Consider the following 23,108-nt stretch of genomic DNA (forward strand, 5'->3'; position numbering starts at 1 on the left):
AAGTTTCAATTATGCAGTTTATTTGTGCATGGACTGTGCACAAATTTCTTTTCTACTGAATTGCCTATCATCTCCCTAAACACCTGCTCATGTATCAAACATTCACAGTAACACTAAGCATTTAAAATAGCATGAGCTATTTTTTAATTAAGCTATGATGGGATTTTCAGAAGGATATAAATTATTTACATCATTCACGTAAACCACACATGGGAATTTTGCTCCCAAAATTGGGAAGAGAAAAAAAAAAAAAAATCACAAACTACATGTAAGAACTGCTTGGTCTCAGAAAAAAGTTGGAGCATTATGAAACCGAAACTTTTTGTGCTCGAGTTCACTAAACAAGGAAGTCACTCTTGAAGAACGTCCCAACAGCTATGCTGATGTGTATACTGAGTGTGTATATACACACACGTATGTATGTACACACACTCCCCACGTATACTTTTGGGTATACTGAGCGTACCCAAGTCAAGCATCAGTCAATTTAACTATGTGTTTTCTGTACTAAATATATCACTTTTCAGTTTGGAGACTACCAGTCATCAAAAGATAAAAAAAGAAATAAGAGAAACTAATGAATCAACATGAAAACATTAACCTAGACTGAGAGAGGAGTCAAGAAGGCTCATGCCAACGTAGACACTTGTAGATAAACTGAAGTTTTGAAACCTTTACTCTAACCAGTATTTACTAAGCCATGAAAATAAGGGCATGATTTGATTCTGTCTAACAAGAAGAACATACCAGACCAGCGCTGGGGAATTTTATTGAGTTTCAGCTTTATCAAACAAAAAATAGAATTAAAAAAAAAAAAAAAGAAACCAACAGAAAAACTTTATATATTAACTATTCCAGAAGCAAATCTATTTTCAGTAGCTAACAAATAAAATAAACACAAACAGCGAGTTGTAAAAATAAAAAAAACACAAACCACCCGAGACGCAAAACAGTCTATTCTTAACAAGAAATGAAGAAAGACATTTTGAAATTATTGTTGCTTAACAAGGAGAAATGAAGAAAGACATTTTGAAATTATTGGGTACTCTCAGGTGTTTGACACTGAGGAACAAAAAAAACCTGTAAAAGTCCATAGAAATGGACCAAGTGACTTCCCACAAAACTTTTCAAGATGAAAAGTTTCTGTACGTGATTTCCATAAAATGATGTTGATGAATTGTAATAGACCACCTATAATAAAACAAAAGAGAACCCTGGGTTAAAAGTACTACTACAGTAAAATGTAGTAGTCTCCACGCTAGTGGACGGGCCTTATATTTGCAACAGCTCTGTTTTCCTACTGTAGAAGTAACTTCAAAAGAATTATAACAACGAAACACCAAGCAGCAAATAGTTACCATGTTAGCAGAAAGCAGTCTCATGCATTCATCTCTGCAATTTATTTTAAAACAGAAAGGTTTAGAACTTGAATCCAGATTCACTCACTTTCTTCTCCCAAAACAGTGCTCATAACTTTTGTTATATTCTCATCCTTCTAGAATACTACCACATTTATGTAATACTGTGATACAAATTGATCCATCCAAAAAAGCCCAAACCTCGCATCTGCATTCATGGGAATTTTATGCAACAACACAAGTCAATTATGACAACCAATAATGAAATAAGCATTTGGCCAGCTTGTGACATCTGTGACGTACAGTCAATATATAATTTTCATAATTAGTTTTCCCTATTACTTAAGGAAAAAAACCTACTTCCTCACTCAGTCAAGTCATCTTGCTTTGTACTAGTCACTGTTATGACTGAGTGACTTAACGATCAAATCAGGTACAGTGGTCTCATGCTGTTACAGCCTGCTCCTAATGGAGAGAGAAGCCTTTCTCCCTTATTCCTGCCACTGCCTTCCCCTGCCTATCACCCAAGCCAGACTGCAAACAGAACCCAAAAACAAGGTCTGCAAATATTTGGGTAGCTTTCAGTTGTCAAACAGAAAAATAAATCCTGTATGTTCAGGGAAAAAGCATCTTGGTGACAGGAGCAGCCTGCAGACAGATAAGAGTTCACAGAACTCACTGAGCCATCACATCTAGTTCATCATCCCGCTACACACGAAGTTTTAAAGTTCATTCTACCCACATATTTCTTTTGCTAAGGTTCAAATTACATAGCTCCAAGCTCTCCCCCATATATGTGACTTTCCTTTCATTCAGTGAGCAGGCTAGAAGATTATAAAGGAACAAATACTCATCATCTGTCTTTCTCGGCAAGAACCTTCAGGTATCCTTAACCATCAAGATGAAGGAAAATCTAGCAGTTACACCTACTCAGCTCTACTTTACAGCCCGCACAAATAACAATGCTATACTACATGGTACGTGATCAGTTTTGGTTCATTGGAGTTAAGTGGCATAGGAGGTATCTGACAAGAAATCTCCCGTGCCGGTTTGTTTTAGAAGTATACATGTAGATTTTTTTTTTTTTTAAAATCTTAAATGTATCAAGCCATTTACCAATACCTACATTTAAAAATACTCCTATACTGCCACGTTAGGACAGTGAATATCACCACGGCTAGTGGTAAGTACTAACTGTAAATACACAGTACTTAAAATAAGGGCATTCTGGGTAACTGACTTAGTCACTTCTAGTAACAGCCCTTTGGTTTCGGATTTGAGTGCTTTATGTGCATTCTCACTATATATAAAGGGAACAGGCTTGGGAATGTGAACCGGTATCTTACAAAAAAAATCCCAGGAACTCACGACACAGTAACAATTAAAAGCAAACTTTTTTTTCTGTTTTAATAGCAAGTTCATCAAAAGACACCTCCTACATTCAAACTGGATATAATTTTATGGACATATGGGATAGAAAACAGTATTCACAGGAACCTGTTTAATATTGCTTTTTAAACCAAAAAGATATCTCCCTCATTACAAAATATTCCAGTTATTTCTTGGGGAAGGAAGAGGAGGGAATAAGGTAGCGGAGAGGATATCTTCCTTCTCGGTACATTTCCCTTCTGTGACCCTTGCTTACATACAGTAACCTACTAAAACAGAATATACATTTCAGAAGAAGCATCGCTAGAATCAACACCATCTGTCCTGGATGGAGCAACTCAGCCTCATCTCTCAAGATGCTAAATTGATATTGACCTTTGTAACTGTTCTTGCTAAGCAAGTTGAATAAACTGACAGGGATCTAACATTTAATTGATATGAAGCGCAACAGGATCTCCTTAAGTATTTTGTCCACCTTACTAGGCCAAAGTACAATCCACTGTGCACAAACTCACTCTACTTCCCTCAGATTGGCTCCTTCATTAAAAATCCATGTTCCGTTTGTGATAATTCAAATTATACAAAGAGTGGGAACTAAAGCTTACTTAAAATTCGTTCAACTTCAGCAGGCAAATTCCAGAGTCCTGTGTAAAGTCACTGAAAAGATAAATTGCTTTAACTATGTTTTTGAAAAGCCTTAATGTAAACGTAAAACGTTTGGATGTAAGACCTGCTCACAGTGGGTATAAGATGTTTCATCAATATGCGTAAAGTCTGTCCAAAACCAGATTATGGTGGGCTCTGAATCTCTGCAGATGTTTAGTAGAATAAACTATTGAGTTCCAAAATTCAGATTATGTGAGAAAAATCTGATTTTGATTTCTTTAGTAACAAATTGATTTCAGCATGTTCTCATGTAAATTGTATATACTTAATACGGCAGCACAGATAACTAACAGAATGAAGCAAATCTTCCTAAGTATACAAGTAATTTAGGAGTTGACGATAGACTAGTGTCCTAATCTGTAGATTAGGAATTTACAGACCTTGCCCAACAATATAAAAAGATGATTCTAAACACCCCACACCAAAAGCAAGCCAGAGACAGTCTGCATGAACATATTCTAATGACAGCTGCAATCCACTCTTCTCCACAGGTGGCGAGGTTCGTTCTTCTACCAAATGAAGCTTCCATTACTGACAATCGGATAGCCTAGACAAGGGTACAAAACTGCTTACCCTTACACAGGTGTTTCTTCCTTGATTAATAGGTTACTGTAGCTACAACAGATTTTTTTTTTTTGGTGGTGGTGGCGGTGTTAAAGACTTTTTGGGCCAAGATAGCCTTGTATTTTGAAGTTCAAGGCATCCAAGAACAAAAAACCCTTCTCCTTGAAGGACCTACACCAGAAACTCTGTCCTTGAACCCGCGAGCCATATGAACTGCAAGCGTCTAGTGCTTGCTGCCTAACAGATGCCAGGGCGGGATTCAGACTGAATCAAGAAGCAATGCTAACACGCTCCCACATTTTCCCAATATGGACCAGCAGCACATTGCTGGTACAGGAACAGTCAATGCCTCCTGAAAGGTGCTGGAGTCCGTATTTTAGAATATAGTCATAATCAGCCTGAATGCCCTGCACTGCCTCTTCAACTAAAAGATTACTTCCCTGAATTTCTTACACAGTTGATGGTAAAAGATGGCCTCTACAAAGCTCTCCAGCTTAACAAATGTTCCGCCACACACTCAAGAGGAGCCTCTCCCACTGTACAAGAAGCTCACAGCAGCTAGGCACCTGAAGTAACGTGTTTGAGATTGTATCAATGCTCCTTGGCACTTTTAGTACCTGGCACTTGGGCAAAAAAATCTCAGCAACAACTTTATAGTCACCAAACACAGACCGCGGTCACAAGCTTAATTGAAACCCTCCATAGTTTAAACACGATGTATAACAACAGGAATACTGAGATCAAACTTGTAATTGCCTCTAATGTTAATATTTCAACATACTTTCTCAAAGAAGTCAAAGCTAAAGCAGCAATCCTGTCCATTCTAAAGTAGTCTGAGTTGCTAGAGTTCTATTGTATGCTGGCACCAGTAGCCAGGTTCTGCTGTGACATTATTCACAGGGGTTTGAGCATTCAAACGGGACTTATTTCCTATTTTAATACGAGAAGACAGCCAGCAAGGACTTAAGTTCAGAGTGTTTATGACTGTACTCATTCAGGGTGACAGACCATTAGTAAGATGGCAGCGCACCATGGTTTGAAAGCTTCTTTTAGAGGAGGGGAAACACATGAGCAAATGCCTAGCTTCCATTTCCTTTACATAAAGTAACATCAGCAATTCTTTTTTAAACATTTTCAGAGTCTTGGATGAAAAAAAGCACTTATTCTCTCATGTTTTAAGTACTCAAGTGTTTCTGTAAGTCACTATTTCAAATTTCTGTATCTTTATACTAGTATGAGTTCCTTAAAAATACCCACTAGAAGCAGTTGTGTGATAATAGCAATAAGCACTAAAAACCAGTATGAATATAACTGCTAAGAATGTTTGTGATATAAAAATAAATTTTACTTACAGATGAGCCACCCTTTCTCCTTTTAGAGGAGGCAGAACGTTCCCAGAACCAATCAAGCAGTTATGCACTATAGCAAGACACTGCTGCACATCATCTCTTAAACAAAGAAGAAAACGCGATTACTTATCTGTTAAATGCTTGAAAACATACAAATAAAAACCTGTATTTTTGGGTGAAGTTTTATAAAAGCCCTTTTCTTTAGCTATATCACTTCTAAACACAAGAGGGAGCACTACAGAAATCAATCATTTTTTGATCCAACCTAATTCTATTACAGAACTCCAACATTCCACTTGGTTTTCCAAAAAACTTGTTTTGGAGATTTTTGGAGATTTTACATTCTGAAACAGTGAAGGAAACATCAGTATAATGAGATAAACTAATCTCAAAACAGACAGCGTAACCCCAAAAAATTGTTTTGAAGAATTTTATCTAAATTAAATAAAACCCATGAAATAACTCTCCACCTCAAGGCCAAGAAAAGTCCTTCCCACCATGAGTAGGATGAGGGAATTCCTTCTTTATGAGTGAATATTTTACAGTCTGAAGATAAATTATAATGCAACAATGTGAACAACTTACCTTTTTCTGTGTTACTTTAGAGAATTAAGGAATTCTTTTTAAAGCTGTCTCATCTAAAGTAGTAGCATTAGGTATATAGTTACAAATTTTGCCCTTTGTTCTCATCTTTGTGGTAAGCAGCTCTGATTTGTAAAATAACCCTTTCAGCCCTCTTACGAGGTTCCCTAACCAAAGAGCTCTTCCTACTCATGCATTACGTATCAACTCTCTAAATAGGTCTGTTCAACAAAGGCTGTTAGAGTTTTTCACTTCATCTTATTCTGGAGCTCCTAAATACATTAAAAAACAAATGTTTGATTTCCAATTATTACTTCATGGAATACTGGGGGACAACAACAACAAAAAAGAAAATTTCACAAGAATTCAAGCTCCAGAAATACTGCAATTCAAAGCAACAGCAGGCTCACCTAGTATCCCATTTATTCACAGCTGTGACTCCCTCAGCAACTAATGGCATTCTCTACTCTTGCAGCTTTGCTATCTTGCCTTCCAATTTAATTTGCAATTCACACACTTGGCTACATTCTCCCAAATCACCACCACTTATTTCTATTAGGTAGCACAGTGAAGCCCTGACCAAATCAAAGTCCAATTCTGTTATAAATTAACATCTTTACATACAAGGTGTTAAAGAGAAAAGAAAAAAAAAACCAAATAAACAAACATACAAATAAACCAAAGACTTAAATAGGAAGCATATCCTTTCTTCTTTTAGTCTAAGTATACTTTCTGATTGCAGTTCGGTGGCATTGATTTGTCAAGCGTATATTGCCTTTTTCAGATTAAAACTAAAGTGGGAACTTGGTCAGACAAAAATATTTGGGAGTCTGATACACCATGCCCTGCTTCATGTAGGGCTGCACTTTACAGCACGAGGTATAACGTCACATGCTATGAACATCAATTGAGTATATATAGCTTCAAGGACATGAAGGTTTAACACGAGGAATAAAGAATGCTCGAGATTAACGCTTGTAAACAGCTTCAGCTATTTGATACTTGCAAATGCTTTAGCACACACTAAACTCATGATTATCTCGTGCTTAGGAAACTATCCTTACGAAGCCATGGTTTCACACTAACAGAGTTTAACAAGATTGGGCAATTCTTGCCTCCATTACCGTTTGTTATGCCACTGACTCTGCACTGCCTCCTCAGTTTCAACACTGCCACTTTTTGCAGGGACACACTATGTACCTTTCACTCGTCGGAAGAAGTGGAGAGAGGCAGATTTCCAAGCCAAATCAGTTCTGTGTTCCACTTCATAGTTTAGGAACACAAATGGATGTGCCAACGTACAGGGTAAGAGTCTAGAGGAAGAGCTTTTTTTATTGCTGTCTACAGTTAAATGGGAACATAATTTGTGGTATGTATTAAAAAAAAAATCCGGAACAGAAAAGTCTTTATACCAACATAAAGTGTCTTAAGATTATTTTTGTTTTTAAAGAGCAATTCTGTTCAAAATAATGTGTTATCCATTTTATGAAATGCACTTCCAAGCTACACGTACTCTTAAGAATTAAAAATCTTGGAAAGATACTTGGAATAACATCCAAGAGAGTGTAACATTATAGTATTTTACTCCTTAATTTTTATAGTGCCAGTATGATTGGCAATACTTACTTAAAACAGACACGAGTGGATAAATGTACCTTCTCCGTACTACGTAGCACCACTAACCTGGACATTTCTAGTTTTCCAGTCGCATAGTGCTCCAGTCTGGTGAGCTCAGGCTGAAGAAAAGTATCCAGCAAATAAAAAGCGAAGTTTATTTCCTCAGATGAAGGAACATGCCACTGGATGTCCAAGTTCCACAGGTCACCTGGTTTACCCCAGTCCTACAGTAAATAAAAGACATTCCATATTAACCAAACTATGAAACAAATATTCTTTTTAAAAAAATTAGCATTTAATATTACTAAAAAACCCCAAACACATGAACTAGCTACTGCTGTAAAGCAGTTATCCTGACAATTCCATGAAAAAAAAAACAAGAACACAATAAAACCAAATAGAAATCCCAAACCTACCAAAACATCTACATGTACCTGGAAAATAACACATACCTGAAAGGACTAAAAGGCAACGGACTGTACCGGTCTAATTCAAGTACAATTTTGTTATTCCTTTGGCTGGATACAAATTCAGAAATATTCTTAAGTACAACTCAGACTTTTGATACTCCTATAGAGAACATAAAGAAGCTAGCCCATTTAATAATACTCCTTTTCAGTTTTGAACCACAATCAGAAAACTTAGTACTTTCATTTTAAAAATAAAAAAAGAAAGCTAAATTTTAAGTTGCACTTTCCATACAACGCTAGGTCATCCCGTAACAGACAACTTTTTATATTTTGGCTTACAAAGAGCTCAGACTTGCTGTAGAATTAACACCACTTGAGTACTCGGAGAAAAAGGTCAGTATTTATTACTAGTCCATATTCAAACATGAAGTCCGTGCTTAGGACTATATTGATTAATAGATAGGCCTTTGCAGTCTTCACTTACCATTTCCCATCGTTGTTCAATTTTACATGGTAATTTAATATTTCAAAACTTCACCATTTGTTCTTAAAATGCCTGACTGATCTGACTGGACAAAAAGTACAGAGAACTACAGTAATACACTTACTCAACGTAGCCTGCTATTACTTCTCTTCCTTGGAAGAGCAGGCTAGTCCTCTGTGAATATTACTTGAGAAAGTGACAGAACTGCAGTTTTACACTGGGGCAGGGTAGGAAGCATGTAAGTGACAAACTCAAGCTGTTGATGGCAATTAAGAGTTGATATAATACACACTTTCTAAAGTAGCCGTTGATGTATGGAACAGCAAAGTAATTGTGAATGTTTTCAAATTCAAAGGAGGAATTTAAAAAAATAATTCTATTTTTGTGTTGGGTCATTTAATTAAGATTTTTTTGTTTGTTTTTAAATGAGTATCTGGCCTAACTAGATGTTCCCATCAGTTTATAAAACTGTACTAGCTTTCAGTAACAAGCATTAGATTATCTGCAGTTGTAAAGTTATGTAAAAGAACACTTTTCAGCAAAATGCAGTTTCCTATTCAAACAGGCTAGCTGAAAACTGCTGCACTGTTCACCTGTAATACTGATGAATTGACCTCAAAGTCTTACCAGCAGACTAGCATATCACTTTTGACAGTTCAGTAATTTTTAATATTGCCACTTCTACTTTCATTTTCTCTCAAGCTCGGTGTAGAATCATTGTTCATTTGTTATTCCGCCTACCTGTAAAATACCGTATCTCCTTTCTTGCAGCTGTTTTGCACAGATGTACTTGTTTTTCCATGCGCTCACCATTACTTGTTATATCTGATAACCACATTTATATGAAGAGGAACAAGGAAAGGCTGCAGCTCTCACCCACAAAAGCAGATGAAAGACTAAGTTTGTCCCAGTGCAACAATGCTTCCTATAACTGGATATTTAAGTTAAAGTGAACAGCAAAATTCTCCTGCTAAACCCTAAACTTAACTGTTTATGCCACTGTACTTCATGATAGCCGGGTCTCAATTAAATGCATCATATATTACAAGATTAAGAAACATGAGCAGACACTCTTGTTTTGTATTATCTTATTGTAGTCATGCAATCATTGTAAAACACACATCATAAAACACTAATACGCCATGCTATAAAACTATTCAAAACAACAGTCAGTATTCATCTTTTGCTATCAATATAATTAACTTGTAATTTGCTATACATTTCAAAGCCCAAAGCATCTTTCAATTACACTTTCCATTGCTGCTACCTATGTTCAGAAATCTCCAAATAAAAACAAATAATATCGTGTATGATTGTTTTTTAAAAAAGAAAGTCAAATCCTCTAATCCTAAATAAATGAAAATCCTTGCCTTGATAGGAAAGTATTCAGAAAGAGGCTTGTCAAAGCCACCTGGCACACTGCAGTACTCTGTGGGGTAGATAAGTGTAGCAGAACGAAGAAGATGGTGCAGTAGGTTACAAGACAGAATGTAACCCTGCTTACAGGTTAAATGTAGGGTTCGCTGCAGTATCTTCCCAAGCTGCTCCCTGTACGGTAGCAACTTCTTTCCATCCACTCGAGTGATCTAATAGGAAAGACAAACATTTCAAAGGTAAACATAACTGATTTTGTTCTAGAGGACTAAAGAGAGGATTACACTGCTCAACCGATCCTGTACCAGGTTTCGTTCTGTACGTCACACTGAATTCAAGTTCAAGGCTGAACTTGCACATGAACTACCACTTCTACTGCTGTTGGAAAAGTTTAAGTAACACATAAGAACTGTGATATACATTGCTTCTTGATGCCGTTCAAAATTTGCTAGCAATACTCAGATTCATTTAAAAAGATATATCTTTAACAAAAGCATCTTCGTTTTTCCCTGCATGTATCCCTCTTCCCTCTCTACCCCTCAATAACTGTTTGTATTAAATGCTTTAATTTTTTTCAACAAACACACCATATGTTTCTTTCCTTCAAACAGCAGTCACTTATGTCCCATTTAAAATCAGGTAAGAAAAAGAAGTTATGCAGTGTCATTCATACAACATCTACTTTGTTTTAACAGCGGAAGTTTTAATATTTCTCCTTCCAGGGGCATTAAACAGGATTCAATGATATACATGCATGGGGAGAACATTCTTTGCGATACCTCTGATAAAAGCTGAAGATTCCAAAGTAGCTCCTTATCTAGTTCTTCATCATGTAATACATCATCATCTAGAGGAACAAGCAATAAGCACTGCTGTAACTACGCTGCAGTCAAGTTTTCTCAACAAGCTAAATCATAAATCAGATGCTTGCATCCCAGAAGTTTACTCCCAACCCTTCTATTGCAACCTTCCAACTCCTATTGCACCCACGTCCAACTGGAAGTTACTTTAGCTAATTTAACATCTTGAATGCTTTTTGAGGAATAGAGGAATGTCTGGAGACATTTTAAACTGCCACATTTTAAAGAAGCATGCTCTTGCAGCTTGATAGAATTCCGTCTTGCAATTACACATAAATAGTTGTTGGATTGGTTGTTCAGACGAAATAATGGACAGAATTAATTTTCCATCATTGAAATGAAGTTGGGAAAACACACAGAAGTTTTAAATATTATTTTTATGTTTAACAAAACTCAACCAAACTGAAGCAAACAACATTAGAAATCTTATAAACTTACTGACTGTGAGGTGAGTTATAACATTGCAGCAATGTGGTACAAACAGCTTCAAGGATTCCTCAGGGCGGCACTGGAAACAGCATCATAAATAGCCCATTTTAAAAAAAGACACCTTATGGAACTCAGCGCACACATTGATAAAAATCTTCTAACAATATTATTGAAAAAGAAGGTAGACTGTATCTCAACTCCAATTCAATCTAGAGTCAGACTGATGTCACGATTTTTAAACATTCAATAAAACCTATATTAAATTTAACATAAATGCAACAAAAAATACTTGTGAATTAACCTCTTGAAATATTGCTATATGCAACCATCCAGTTTTAGAAAACACAATATTAGGAACCACCTGTATTTACAAGAAAAATTAAAGATCTTACATAAGAAAAGGTAATAGTATTGGCTTTAGGTTTTGGTTTGTTTTTTTTTAAACTAAAGATCAAGTGAAATCAGAGTGTTTTCTCTCACTTTTACTGCAGCTCGGCACATATCGGCAACCATTCGACCAGCAACTCTCGTCTCAAATATATTTGAAACAGCAAAGTTAAAGACCTTCTCCAAGGCAACCTAAAAATGAGTCCAAGAAGATGGAGGTTACTTTTTTTTTTTAAACTATGTAGCATCAAATGCTTCATGTTACACAGAAGGCAGCATCTGTACATAATATTGTATTCTTCTAAAACAGAAGACTGGAAACATGATTCACTTTAAAAAAATCAGAATAGAGACACAGAGAAAGCAGTTCTGTAGAATGCCAAAAGCTGAGTAAAATGTAACGACTCTCATAATTAAAGTTGACAATATTATAGAATAGAAAGATTAAAAATTTATGTGAATAGTAACTGCTCAGGAAAAAATCCTAAATGTTACCAGTGCACCTGACTTGCACGCTATGTAACACCTATGTTTAATTGTACAACTACTGAAGAATAAAAGCTGCTACAGAAGTAGCAATGACAAAAGGTTTGTCAAAATAGTTTCAGTTTGCAGATTTTCACTTTTTCGTTCTTATTTATTGCAACACTCAGTTACAGTAACACACTTGTAACTGGAAAATACATGAGAGCATCCTCTATCATTAACATAATTCAATTACAGGAAGGTCTATATTCCCCACCCCCAAGAGTTTAAAAACAAACACAGTGAGTGCTTTAACTGGTGACATAATGGGACACTGCCTTCAGCTGGAGATTGGAGACACTTCTAAAATATTCACTTGGGGAAGAAAGGAGGTCAGATAAATCTTGTTGACTAATGTAAGCTTGGGGTGCTTCTGAGAAACTACACAGAAAAACAGTTTTCCCTGAATAAGTCACAGTCCTCTGAAAGGAAAACTATGCTCTTTCACATGTGAAATTGATGTAAAGCCAGAACATCCCTTAGTTAACAAATAAATAGGGAATTAACTATCAACTATTTAAGTGGCCAACATATTTTGAAGAAGCTTATTACCATCCAATACCTTGCAAGGCAAGCTGAACTATATACAGTGTAGATTGCATGCAATTACTTTAACAATGAACAATCAGGAAAAATACAAATTAAATATTTAATGACAACAAGGAATTAACTTAGGACTTACATTAACCAAAAGATTCCAGACAAAATCATACTAAAGTGTTCAGTGCAATGGTTCAAAACATACAAAACCTAACATCTCCAAATACATAATTAATATAATGTAAACAGATTAAAGTGTTTTAACCCAACCAGCAAGGAAAGAATCTGTCCGTGTAACAACATGGATTCTCCACCCCCTTCCCTCAGAGTTATTTTAATGCAGATAATTTTCTGATCCCATTAGCCACAAGGCTCCTTGAACAGCTTCTTTTGCCCAGCTGACGAAGAAGTGGTAAGGAGAGGGAGAGAAAAGGAAAGCAGGGGATGGGGTAGGTTAGCATTACCATCAGAAGACATGAAAAAAAATCATAACGATAAAGTGATAAAATAAGCTGTTACAATGATTTCTCCTAAGAGAGCATCGAGAACCTAAGAGCTCTGTACTGATGTACATAAAATCATAAAGCAAATTGACATGAAGTACTAAACTTCCCCCCGGCCCCAGCCCTTTCCTCGGTTAAACGTGAAAGTTCACAACAGGACAATGAAGGAAGGCAGAATCTGAATGCACCAGTCATTCACAATAGAAAATTAAGCCTCTTAAAGTTAGATGGAAAGCCCGTGATCATAACGAAAGTGATAAAATAAGCTGTTACAATGATTTCTCCTAAGAGAGCATCGAGAACCTAAGAGCTCTGTACTGATGTACATAAAATCATAAAGCAAATTGACATGAAGTACTAAACTTCCCCCCGGCCCCAGCCCTTTCCTCGGTTAAACGTGAAAGTTCACAACAGGACAATGAAGGAAGGCAGAATCTGAATGGACCCGTCATTCACAATAGAAAATTAAGCCTCTTAAAGTTAGATGGAAAGCCCGTGTTCTACATACCTTAAAGATATCCTTTGAGCACTGAGTAAGGATTGTACTGAAAGTAGAAGACAGACCTAATTCCACTAGACTCTCTAGATGAGTCATTTTCTCAGTTTCAGTCTCCTCTCTGGTTTGTTCTAGTGTGCTGCTCTCTATAAGTCCAAAACATCTACACAAATACAATAAGTATGGTTTTAGTAAGTGAAATTTGAAAGTTTTATTAAGTTCTTCATTCCAAGCTTTCACCTATCCTTAGCTTACTTACCTATCCATAAACTGTAGTACAAAATCCTCAAATTCAGCAGTTGCAGAGCACAATTCTCTTTCCACCTACAGTTTTCCGACGCAAAAGAAGCAGAAAAGGTTGGCTTTTCTTAAGGAAACATAATGTAAAGTTTATTTCCTATATTAACTACTTCAAAAACACTTCCAATTTTTAAATTATATAGACTACAGTGCATCTCCCATCAAAGTTTGAATAGTCTTGAGTACACTACATGAAACGAATTACTACATTTTTCCTTACACTGTCTTACCAAATTTCCTGGCCTTGATGTCTAGCCAGATAACCTCTCAGGGTGAAGTCAGGTCTGCCTCCATAGATACAATCTTTGGCCTTACTACCGATCCTCCTTTTCAGCAGGAGGTCAGTGAGTGGCAGCTGTGGTGGCAGACTTGGCTCTGCTGACATACTAATATTTAACGTTCAGCATACAAACTCCTGTGTTAATTTTTGAGTGCTGCAGCTCTGGGGCAATGAAATTAACCTTCTTCCAGTAGCTGAGCATTCAGAATCTGTGCAATCTGTAGCTACTAGCTGTTCTCAGAGCTACAAGAAGAGTCTTCTAGCAGTGGATGAGACATTTTACATGGCAGTTGCAACTACCGTAGCGGACACTACTGCTGCTGCCTCACTTGTAATATGCCAGATACAGCTTCACTATCTGTGCTTGAACTGCTGTATCAAAAGCAAAATCAAAAGCCTAGTGATAAGCAGAGAAACAGAAAAACTATTTCCCATTCTCTCCTGTATTTTTTGCTATGTGGAAAAGAAAAGGACAAAGTATTAGAACAATGCTGGAGAAATGGAGTGCAAGGAGCTCTAAATCTAGAGATGAATACAAACAGCACTCCAAAGCAGCAAACAGGTGAGGTGACCATGTCTAATAACAAAGGGGCAGCAAAGGATAAAACACAGAAGGGGGAGATGAGGCTCACTGTCTAATGATGTTATTATCTCTTGATTGGAAGAGATTAACAAGCATCTGAGGAGAAAGCAATAGAATCTTAATCAGATAAGAGAAGCATGACTGCAGGAACACTTTAAAGACGTGCAAGTGTTTTGAAATTATTTCCCATAGGAGGAAAACAGCCCTGAAAAGTTAGAGCGCATTAGTTTTTTGAAAAATAAATACAGTTTTCTGGTGGTTTTTTGTTTTTTTTTTTTTTAAAACACATAGAAAGTTTTCAACAACAGGATACCAAAATACTTCCAGAGTCTCTCAGACAATCGATTAGTTACCTTTTACCTCGCTGGACTAGTTTTGAACTAGAAATTATGTATATGCATCTTACAGCACCACTGTAGTCATCTGCTTTTTTCTATTATTCTTTATTGTTACCTTAATGTTTTATGGTGACAAGAAGTTTCAAAAATTTAATGGTAACAAAGCTGCTATTTTATTAGACTCAGAAAAATTTAGATGGCGAGGGACCTCTGGAGACCACGTAGTCCAACCTCCTACTCAAAGCAGGGCAAGCTCAGGGTCAAATTAGCTGCACAAGGCCCTCTGTAGTGTAAATTGACATAAAAATATTAAACTGTTTGAATTTAACATTATCTGTACAACAACCTATCACTAAGAAGCAATGCTAAGAATACATGGCCAGTCTGCATGCTGCTGTCAGCTCTACCACACTGACCGGAAGCAAACATGATCCACATCTTAGTTTTTTTGTTGCATTTTTGTTTAATGTGGTTTTACGTATGCAAAAAGAGAGTAGCAAACCTGTTACAGTTCTGAAGAGATTATTACATTGCTAGAAATTAAATTGGAAACTAGGTTATAGTTTTGTTTTCATAACTGCACAGCACCCTTACCTCTGAAAGATCATCTCTTTCTTGCAATACAGATGAACAATCTACTAAAGGCACCAAAGTAGAAAACGTTGCAATGAACTGGAATGTAATCTGTTGAGAGTTGCAAACAGCTCTTTAATAAGCGTTACTGTATTCTACACATTAAAAAGCTTTTGCAATTAAGGTATTGGAGCTAAAGCAAACCATTACACTAAAAAAATTCCAGAGCCTAATTCTCCCACCCCAAAACTTCAATAGTTACCTCTGATTTCATATATAAAACTTATCAGTCGGTACTGTGCAAACCCCCCTCAATTTTCTGAGTAAAGTAACACTTATTTTGTGCTGAACTTTAAAGTTACAAAAACCCTATAATGTTTACATTGTTTGAATAGTCAATTAATATGAATTCTGAAGATGTGAACTTTTAGGGCCAAATTTAATGAAAACTCTGTGATAAAGGTCTTCTTATTGATCTTAAAAGACCAGGAATATTTGCTAGGAGCTTTGGAACATCTATTTTATCTTGTTTTTTAGAGCTGCCCAAAAAGTCAGTACAATGCTTATCACAATCTGAATCTAAAGATTCACTTGGCATTGTCCGACAAGCCAAAAGCATTACCGTAAGTTAGAGGCTTGTAATATTAACTTTTTAAAAATAAAATTGTGCAGGAACAAAATTAGGCTAAGAACTTCTGGAAACATGAGTTACTTGCTTTCATAGGAATATAAAAAAAAGCTTTCGGAGTAAACTAGTTGGCTAACTATCTTCTAAAAAAAGGTAAGATTTACACACTCACCATACATTTGCTGAAGTCATTTGGATCCACCCCAGGCAATGCTCTCATCAGTAGAGGTAGCATGTGTGTTGGACCTTCAGGAAACCACTTCCCCCCAGACACCAGACTACGAGCTACTCCAATTACACAGCTTAAAGTAGCTGTGAGCTGATGAGGTTCTGTCAACGTCTCAAGTGCAGGATACGTTCTATAAAGTTTAAGAGCAGTAATATTAGGAACAATAACGTTTCTAAAGTCTTCAAAGAAAATAAAAGTGGATTGCACATGTTATTTTCTACAGAAAGGGTATAAAATTTCTGCAAGAAAAATTCAAGCTAATCAATGGTTCCAAATTTTTTTTCTAATCTTTTCCCAATGGACTTAACATTGCTCTATTAGAAAATGTTCCTTTCATTTGACCAGTCCCATTCACAACAAATTCAGGATTAAATAATTTGTTAGCAGTTGCAGCATAGGAATTAGTAACTGCATGGGCTCCTAGATTCAAAGCTATGATGATTTTCATGTTTGACCTTTAAGCTAATGCAAGCTGTGTACTTAAAAGTGTAAGGTTCTTGTGGCAAGCATGAAAACTTGCCTTGACTGCCTCTAAATAGATAAGGGATATATTACTTAATGTTACATTAAAGTCCATATCTTTTTTATAAAAAACTGTTAAGTTACTGTGATTTTTAAACCTTTTTTTACACTATGTACTCTTTAGCGAACTGCGTAACACTTCCTACTGTTATCAACAACCTACAGTTCAAACAAGAGTCATAGTGCTACCCTTGCCCTACGTCATCCAAAGCACAAAGGACCTACATCTACTCAACAAAATGAATTCGGAACTGCAGCCAAGGCAAACATACCAGTGATAGTTTGAACTACTGAGCAGACGTTCAGTCTGCTCTCAAAACGGAAAAAGTAGTCATACCCAATACGGGCGTCCATTGCTGTCCTTAGAACTGTTACGCTTGAAATGTTTTCATATAAGAGCAGATTTATCAAGTTTTTACAAACAGTTGAGTCAGGAAGGTATGGAACTCGGGAAGGGCTCTTCAGGATAAACTCATTTCTCCACTGTTTTTACAATATGAGTTGTTAAAGTACAAAAGACTGCATCGGAGGGAAAGCTTTTCATTGGGGCAGGAAAGAGATACATTTTTTTTTCTGGAATTTGAGGCACCAAGGCATTAGTAATAGTACAAACTAAGTATTTTACATGGGCACGTACTTTAGTGATTTCCTTATGAAGTCAGAAGTAATTTTAAACAATCTGTAACTGTAACATACTCTTGACACAAAACAGACATAAAACATACAGTCATCACTACACAAACACGCGATACCATCATTTCTATTTGGCCCAATTGAACGCTAGAGAGAAAGTACAAGGTGGCTCATGAACAAAGGGTACAAAGTCTTTTTTTTTTTTTCAACTGATCCACCCACTATCTGATACAAAATGCTAACAGAAATGCAAACCACCTGAGAACCACCCTATATTGCACAAGCTATGAACAGCTCCTAGAACTATTCCATTTGCCAGATGTTTAAAAAAACCAAAACAAATAAAACAAAAAACAAAGTCCTCCCTCACTCCCTATCCTGACCCAGGTGATTGCTCGGGGTGTGTATTAGCAGCTCCTCTCACTGCAAGCATTCATTCGCAGCAAGGAAATTGCTTATCATTTCATATGACTGCTTTATGTATTTATTTGTTGGGAAGGGAACAGGGAAGTTGTAATGTTTCTGCAGAACTTACTTCTCAAGTACAGGTGGAATTACTAATTCAGGACGCATCAGTGCAAGGTTCTGCAGGGCTTGTGCAGCCTCCAGGCTTCCAGTTTTACTAAACATAGCCAGAAGAACGGGTTGAATAATGCATTCTACAAAGTCTGTAACATCCTGATCAGTAAGTTTATGACTATCAGGCACAGGAGTTAACCAAGTCATTTTCTTGTAGCGCTCACGATGCAGCCTTCTGACAACACCACTGGGTAACCTCTGAAGTAGTTTCATTAGTTTGTTCTGTTGAATATACAAGAAATGCTATTCAATTACTTGGCAGTAGCAGAATCTGAGCTGCTAAGCGTACAACAGACAATTAATAAGGCCATATCTTGAAATTACACTACAATAAAAGAAAACTCAGAAAAGCTCTAAAATACAATGTCACAATTTATCATTAAAATTCAGTTCCCAAGATATTAACAATTATGCTGCCAGCACTATACCTGTTGATTTAAAAAATCATGAAAAATACACACAAAGGATATAGTCAAGAATCAAGATTACTTACCAGTAACTGGGACATATTTGAGAGCATTCTCTGCACATTCACATGTAAGCAAATATCCTATTCTAGAACAAGTCAGCTCCTTTGGCATCGCTTTGACCAGTCTTGCTATTTTAATCTGTACTCTCTACCAGCTATCACAGGGAGGTTCTTACATTCTCTAGCAGAAGACTCCACTAGCTACACCATCAAAAAGTTATGCTTTATCAAACTAGATACGCATTAAAAATATTTTTTGCTTTGGTTAATCAAAACTAGATTTTGCCAACTTGGAGACAGTAGGTCAGTAATATGAAAGCTATGTCACCCAAGTAATACTCATGCTGTATATCACCCTCTAAAGTGCTGACTTCTTTTTCCTAGCTATATATGAATTAGATGTCTAGTTCTGAACTTCTAAACTGCACTCAGTTAGATGTTTGAAGAATACTCCCATTAGCTGTGGTCCTGACATCAGAATAAAAGTATGATTTGAATGACAGTACAATCACATATCTTGCAAATTAAAGCCTCAGAATGTTATACAACCAAAAGACAATCTGGCTGTCGGAGCACATAGTGCATCTATCAACATGTTTGATTTGACAGGTTTGACCGTTGAAATGACAGCCAAAGTTACTGTCGACATGCAAAAAACTCACCAGCCAGCGCCCATTATTTGAAGGATGGTAAAAAGAGGCAATGCTATTGAACAATCCAGACAAGTGCTTCTGCACTAATTTACTTGGTCCACCCTGTAAAAAACAAACCAGAACTTTATTACACGGAATAAGTTAAAATGAACGGGTAACACAGTAGTATGAGGTACAAGTGAGCAAATTCTCTCCCTTCCCCACCCTCAGATCAGCACTAAGTAGCAAGTTGTCTCCATCTGATCTAATGAGGTTCACCCTAAAAGAGTCATCCAGTTGTTCAGCAGGTCCCAAGTGTGTATCCACAGTGGCACTTGTTTCATTTCCAGAATGCCACAGACAGTGGCTGTGAAACAAACCTTTCCATCCACATTCCAAACTGACAGTGAAACAATGTACTTCAAAAACAAACCTTGGGCAAAAGCCTAAAACCACGCTCCTGCAGTGAGCTAAACGGAACAAACATTAAATACATACTTGCTTAAAGCTTTGCATTAGTTTCTGTTTCACTTTATGAAAAAGTTACTAACCATCATGGCTGTGATCCACATTACCGCATGTCCTACATCATAAGCATTTGTTAAGAATCTTGGAACAACAACTTGATTGCTTCCCACCGGAAGATTTAAACTCCTCAAAATTCTGGTAAAAATCTGAAAAAAAGAAAAGAAAAAACATAAAAAACCGGCATAAATTAATTTTCTAATCAAAAGGTGTTTGGTGGTTTCATTTTGGTTTGTTTTTTTTTTAAACAATATAACTGCTACAAACATCTTTAAAAAAAGAAATCCATAAGCTGAAAGATTCAAAGGTCATACATACGATTTAGCAAAAGAATATCTTTAAGGGCCATTTCCATAAGAACATGGGATTAGTTATACAATCAGACAGTACTTGTACAGTAATGTACGTTGTTGCTTTGGTTTGGTTTGCAGTCAGGTGATAACAGTAACAACTTCCGATGCTGTCTGTCACAAAAGGATGGCTCAAATTTTCAAAGTTAAACTTAGGTCTTCAAATGAATGCACCTCATTTGAAAAACTGGGCCACTGCAGTATTAAACCCATACAGGGAATATGAATTATTCTTAGCATAGTAACACTGAAGACTTATCTCAAAGTAAACAAAATAATTTCATAAAATAAGAAATACTACCTTTGGTACATACGGATCCCAGTCTATGTACCCAATGTTGTCAGTGGCCAAGCGAGCAAAAAGATTTACTAGATGCTGAAAACAACCATAAAAGAAGGAAATATTCATTAGAGTTTATTTATAATAAAAGACGCTCAACCCACTTTACAAATGCGAGATAAAAGCTACCCATGGCACTAAAGCACTTGTAAAGGGAGATTTCACTCTATCAGAAGCCACCAATACCATATTTCATAATGCAGCTGAAATCCTACCTTCAGGAGCCCAACTCGTTACTCATCTGAGCACTTACAAAGCAGGTAATTGTGATCTAAGTTCTGGGAGACGCAGCCTGTCAGAATATACACCCCTAACTCTTCAAATTTTTTTTTAAATGTAAAGGCGTACTAATAGTACTTTTAGAAGGTATACGCACACTCTCCCTTTCCCCATGCTCTGTGAATTAACATGAAAGGCAGAATGCATTCACTATCATTTTAATTCTCAACCATTTATTGTTAGAAAAACTCTGAAGAACAGTAGATGAGCAACAGACTAACTTACACTCGACCTATTTGATGTCAAAGACTTTAGCTTTTGCCAAGAAATATCTTTTTCCCTGTTGAGCAGTTTTGAGCTTTTTCCCCTTTCTGAACAGCTTCCACACAGCAGACGTCTCCTGGTAGTAGCTTACAGAGAGACACCTGTACTAAGCTTCAGAGTCCTTCAAACGCTACCACCATTTTATCAACTGGGCATAGCAGACTAATTCATCTCTGCAGCGAAGGTTTGGAACAAACTCCAGGTGACAGTTAGAAGAGAGATTTCCCAGCAAACCCACAACACGGCTTAAGCAAAGCAGAAATCTTGTAACAGAACAGGCTCTAGCTTGGTGATTTAGTTGACTTCTCTAACAGAAACCTGCTATCTACTTTCATAGCCTTTGCACAGAGGACTATTTGGATTGGTTACTGGAAAATGTCCTAAGGAACATTCTGAAGAATGCGACCCTACCAACAAACACATTAGGAATCCTCTTCTGTGCAAGAATGAGAAAGGCAGGCTCTGTAGAAGATAAGAGGTTTGGGAAGAGAATAAACAGGTATCTAAAGACAAACGACTTTCTGGCAAGGGAAAGGGCGCTGAGCTATCCACTTTGGTTGCCGATACATCATCCTGGTTCTTGATAACTTTGATCAGAAAGTGACATGCCATGCACACATTCCATGGGAACTCTGAGCTGGAGCAGCTTAACAAGCGCTTATGATTGTCAGTTCATCTCATGGTGCTTCCTCACCAGTAAAGTTATCTCACATGAGCTGAATGTGGATACTGGCCTAATACAGCATCTATATATAGGCACTGAAGAAAATTCAACCAACACATCTTGAAGGACTATTTAGCTTCTGCAGGATCCATCCTACTTAAAGTGCGCTTGTCTGTGCTAATGGCTGTCATGTTTGTAAGCTTTGGTTTATACATGTATAAAGGTATACATAAAGGCTCATAACATGTATAAGGTATACATAAAGGCTCATAAAGGTCACAGGTATTAGCTGTCAGATGGGAAGGCAGTCATCATGGGATGACTATCTATGAAGAATTAGATACTCCATAGACAGTCTCATGAGTCCAAAAGAGAACTGAAAGATGTCCGATGTCCAGAGAGTTATCAGGACTAAACAAAAAAGGGGATGAAGTCTCACTCTCATATCCTGATTGTCATGTATAAAGGTATACATAAAGGCTCATAAAGGTCACAGGTATTAGCTGTCAGATGGGAAGGCAGTCATCATGGGATGACTATCTATGAAGAATTAGATACTCCATCGTCAGAAGACAGTCTCATGAGTCCAAAAGAGAACTGAAAGATGTCCTCAGGAAAGAGAGTTATCAGGACTAAACAAAAAAGGGGATGAAGTCTCACTCTCATATCCTGATTGTGAGAAAGCACATAATCCCTCAACACTCCTTTTATGAGCTTGTCCAAATAGGGAAATACCTATCAGGTCTCCAAGAGCCTTGATGCCTCTATCAGTATCTTGAAGCTATGGTGAAGCCAAAAGGAAGGGCCTTAAATAATCCTGCCTAATTCAGAGACACATATTCACAGAAGAACAGTTTACCTCTCAGTCTAAAGGACATGATAGCTTTGGAAAAACCACTAATTCAATTCAGGACAGTCACATCTGACACAGCCTGAAGACAAGTGTTACATTTTCTTAAATGATCTACCTTTTTTGTTTGATACTAGGAAATACCTACTGAAAAAAACCCCTTACCATGCACAAAGGCAATTGATTCTATAGCTCCTCTTCAAACAGCAAGTCTAAGTCTTGCCAAAGCAAGCTGAGAAAAAGCTTGTAGCATACAGAGGCTTAAATTGGATTGCATAGTCAGAACCCATATGTCTAATTATCTGTATCCAAGCTTGAAGAAATGAACAAGCCTGCCCTTAAGAAGTGGACAAGACAGCAAAGGAAATAAGAAGTGAAAGCTTTAGGGAAAAAATAAAATTGTTTGGGCCTTCTGAGCAAACTGTCAGAATTCAGTGGACAAGGGAAAAAATATCAGAGGTAACTTAGGAAAGAGTGTTAATGATTATTTGTTAGACCGTTTGACAGAAACAAACCAAATCATGATATTAAAGTGCA

The 23,108-nt window shown here is 36.8% G+C and overlaps 1 protein-coding gene across 2 annotated transcripts in view; it reads right to left on the reverse strand.

Moving 5' to 3' along the window:
- PSME4 (proteasome activator subunit 4) overlaps nucleotides 1-23,108 on the reverse strand; it is a 63,195-nt gene that overhangs the window by 30,452 nt on the left and 9,635 nt on the right. For both annotated transcript variants that reach the window (XM_009288442.1, XM_009288441.1), the window contains 14 exons: nucleotides 20,476-20,550; nucleotides 19,851-19,973; nucleotides 19,330-19,422; nucleotides 18,155-18,420; nucleotides 16,408-16,594; nucleotides 15,629-15,718; nucleotides 13,793-13,857; nucleotides 13,546-13,696; nucleotides 11,563-11,661; nucleotides 11,092-11,161; nucleotides 10,573-10,640; nucleotides 9,790-10,005; nucleotides 7,592-7,749; nucleotides 5,330-5,425 (listed from right to left, as the gene is read on the reverse strand). In XM_009288442.1, coding sequence (XP_009286717.1) covers nucleotides 5,330-5,425; nucleotides 7,592-7,749; nucleotides 9,790-10,005; nucleotides 10,573-10,640; nucleotides 11,092-11,161; nucleotides 11,563-11,661; nucleotides 13,546-13,696; nucleotides 13,793-13,857; nucleotides 15,629-15,718; nucleotides 16,408-16,594; nucleotides 18,155-18,420; nucleotides 19,330-19,422; nucleotides 19,851-19,973; nucleotides 20,476-20,550 — 1,757 coding nt within the window. The remainder of the gene's footprint in view (nucleotides 1-5,329; nucleotides 5,426-7,591; nucleotides 7,750-9,789; nucleotides 10,006-10,572; nucleotides 10,641-11,091; nucleotides 11,162-11,562; nucleotides 11,662-13,545; nucleotides 13,697-13,792; nucleotides 13,858-15,628; nucleotides 15,719-16,407; nucleotides 16,595-18,154; nucleotides 18,421-19,329; nucleotides 19,423-19,850; nucleotides 19,974-20,475; nucleotides 20,551-23,108) is intronic.

The sequence above is a fragment of the Aptenodytes forsteri genome, unplaced genomic scaffold, assembly GCF_000699145.1.
Source record: "Aptenodytes forsteri isolate BGI_AS27 unplaced genomic scaffold, ASM69914v1 Scaffold185, whole genome shotgun sequence".
NCBI classification, from domain to species: Eukaryota; Metazoa; Chordata; class Aves; order Sphenisciformes; family Spheniscidae; genus Aptenodytes; species Aptenodytes forsteri.